This window comes from Euprymna scolopes, chromosome 15, assembly GCF_053919585.1.
Source record: "Euprymna scolopes isolate OS-2025 chromosome 15, ASM5391958v1, whole genome shotgun sequence".
NCBI lineage: Eukaryota > Metazoa > Mollusca > Cephalopoda > Sepiida > Sepiolidae > Euprymna > Euprymna scolopes.
The window spans coordinates 11,736,273-11,738,772 of record NC_136496.1 but is presented as its reverse complement, the minus strand read 5'-3'; the positions used below and the strand labels follow the sequence as shown (position 1 = coordinate 11,738,772).

At 33.3% G+C, this 2,500-nt stretch overlaps 1 protein-coding gene across 2 annotated transcripts in view; it reads right to left on the bottom strand.

The window, feature by feature from the left end:
* Positions 1 to 2,500, bottom strand: part of LOC145293722 (protein FAM167B-like) — a 42,751-nt gene that overhangs the window by 3,257 nt on the left and 36,994 nt on the right. The window contains exon 2 of one of the 2 annotated variants that reach the window (XM_080140167.1): positions 1,628 to 2,241. In XM_080140167.1, the coding sequence (XP_079996293.1) occupies positions 1,628 to 2,182 (555 nt within the window). In that variant the 5' untranslated portion in view covers positions 2,183 to 2,241. Of the gene's footprint in view, positions 1 to 1,627; positions 2,245 to 2,500 lie in introns of both variants that reach the window. The other variant, XM_080140166.1, reaches the window with a different exon arrangement.

Genomic DNA, 2,500 nt, shown 5'->3' with positions numbered 1-2,500 from the left:
CATACGTACATACAAACATACAAGCATGCATACACACACATACATACATACATACACACAAAGAATACATTCACACAAAACATACATACATACATACAAGCAACGCATACATACAAGCAAAAACATATATGTATACATACAAAGCATACATATATACAAAGCATACATACATACATACATATATACACACATACACACATACACACAAAACATACATACAAAGCATACATACAGATAAAGCATACATACATACACACAATACATACATACAAAGCATACATACATACATACACACAATACATACATACATACATACACACAATACATACATACAAAGCATACATACATATAAAGCATACATACATACATACATACATACACACAAAACATACATACATACATACATACACACAAAACATACATACAAGCAAAAACATACATACAAACATAAAAAGGTATATATGGATACGTACAACGTTTTATGCATATTTACATAGGGAGGAGACATGTATCTATGCAAATCATACATACGTTCATACAAAATACATGCATACATAGAAAGCACGCATATATTTGCACATACAACGCATGCGCATATGCAGACCATGCATGCATACATGCAAAATGCACACGTATATATATATATATATGGCATAGATGCATACGTATATACAAAGCATACACTCATAAAACTCATACATCTCTACAAAGCAAATATACGTTCAAACAAAATATACATATGTAAATATTCCGCATACATATTTATATACTTCGCATACATACATACAAAGCACAATACATACACACATAAATACAACCATACATACACACACACATACATACATACATACATAATACATATATTGCTTACATTCTTATAAAGCATAAATGCATACATTACATACAAGCATTTCTAGAAAGAATACGTTCATACAAATCAGACAGGCGTAAAAGGGACGTTCTAAAAGTTATGCCGACTATTTTTTTTATTTAAGGCTGGTGACTATGTAGAAAAATGTATTCTGCAGTATAAAAGGTTACTGGTTATAGTAGTACCACTCCAATCTTCGTAGCTCTTCTACTTTTTGAGTTAAAAATGGAAGGCGTTACTTTTTGCAACGCTTTCTTATATGCATACAAATTATGCATACAAATTATACTTACATACAAATTATACTTGCATACAAATTATACTTGCATACAAATTATACTTACATACAAATTATACTTACATACAAAGTATACTTACATACAAATTATACTTACATACAAATTATACTTACATACAAATTATACTTGCATACAAATTATACTTGCATACAAATTATACTTACATACAAATTATACTTACATACAAATTATACTTACATACAAAGTATACTTGCATACAAATTATACTTGCATACAAATTATACTTACATACAAATTATACTTACATACAAATTACACTTACATACAAATTATACTTGCATACAAATTATACTTACATACAAATTATACTTACATACAAATTATACTTACATACAAATTATACTTACATACAAAGTATACTTGCATCCAAAAGAAGCAAACGTAGATACAAAATATATTTAAAAATGTAAAATTGTGTCTTTTTTTAAATTCTTACCAATTCATCTGTGATCCATTCCAAGGCATTTGTGATCCACTCCTTCTTCTCATCAGTGAGAATATCATCCTTCAGATCCGCTTCTCGCCGAGGCGGATGTTCCGGTCTCTCTTTCACGCGGGCCTGCCAGGCCACGTAGCTCGGTCGACGCGTTGCCAATTTCAGCCGAGCCGTCGTGGCCTTCAGCTGTGCCATATCCGAACACAACTCATTCGAAACATGATCGACACTGATCCCCTCAGAAATGACGCCCAGTGGGGCCTTGCGCGGGTCTCTGACCCGGGACGCTGTCGTAGACGATAAGCATTCAGTATTTTGGGGCGCGGCGGTCTCGTCTACACAGTCGCCACTGTTAGTCTCAGTGGTGTTGCATAGCGTCGTCGAATCGGGTAAAGACGTTCTCGTGTCTGTGATATGGTTGTGGCTACTTTCGTTGTGTTCATTGTTTCCCGGTTCGTTGTTTGAGCATGTTTTTCCCATTTCTTGGTCGTCAGCATCCGGTAATTGGGACCAATCGCTGATAATTGGACTAGCAGGTGCGAGTATCTGAAACATTGGTAGGTTGTTAATGATCTATCTTGACTAAACGTTTGGATAGATCAGAGAGAAAGAGTCTGCTGAAAAAAAAACAACAAAAATAACAATAATAAGATAGATAAAATATAAACAGATAAATAAATAAAAAAGAAAATTATATTACTACTAGAAGGCCGCCCGGAATTGCCCAGTCGTAAAATACGCTTAAATATGATATTGTGATTAATGCAGATTTTGTATTTATCATTATTTTATTATATTGAATCCAATACATGGTAATGATTTAAAAAGTTAAAAAAAAATGACCCCTGCGCCACCACCGAGAATCGAAACCAA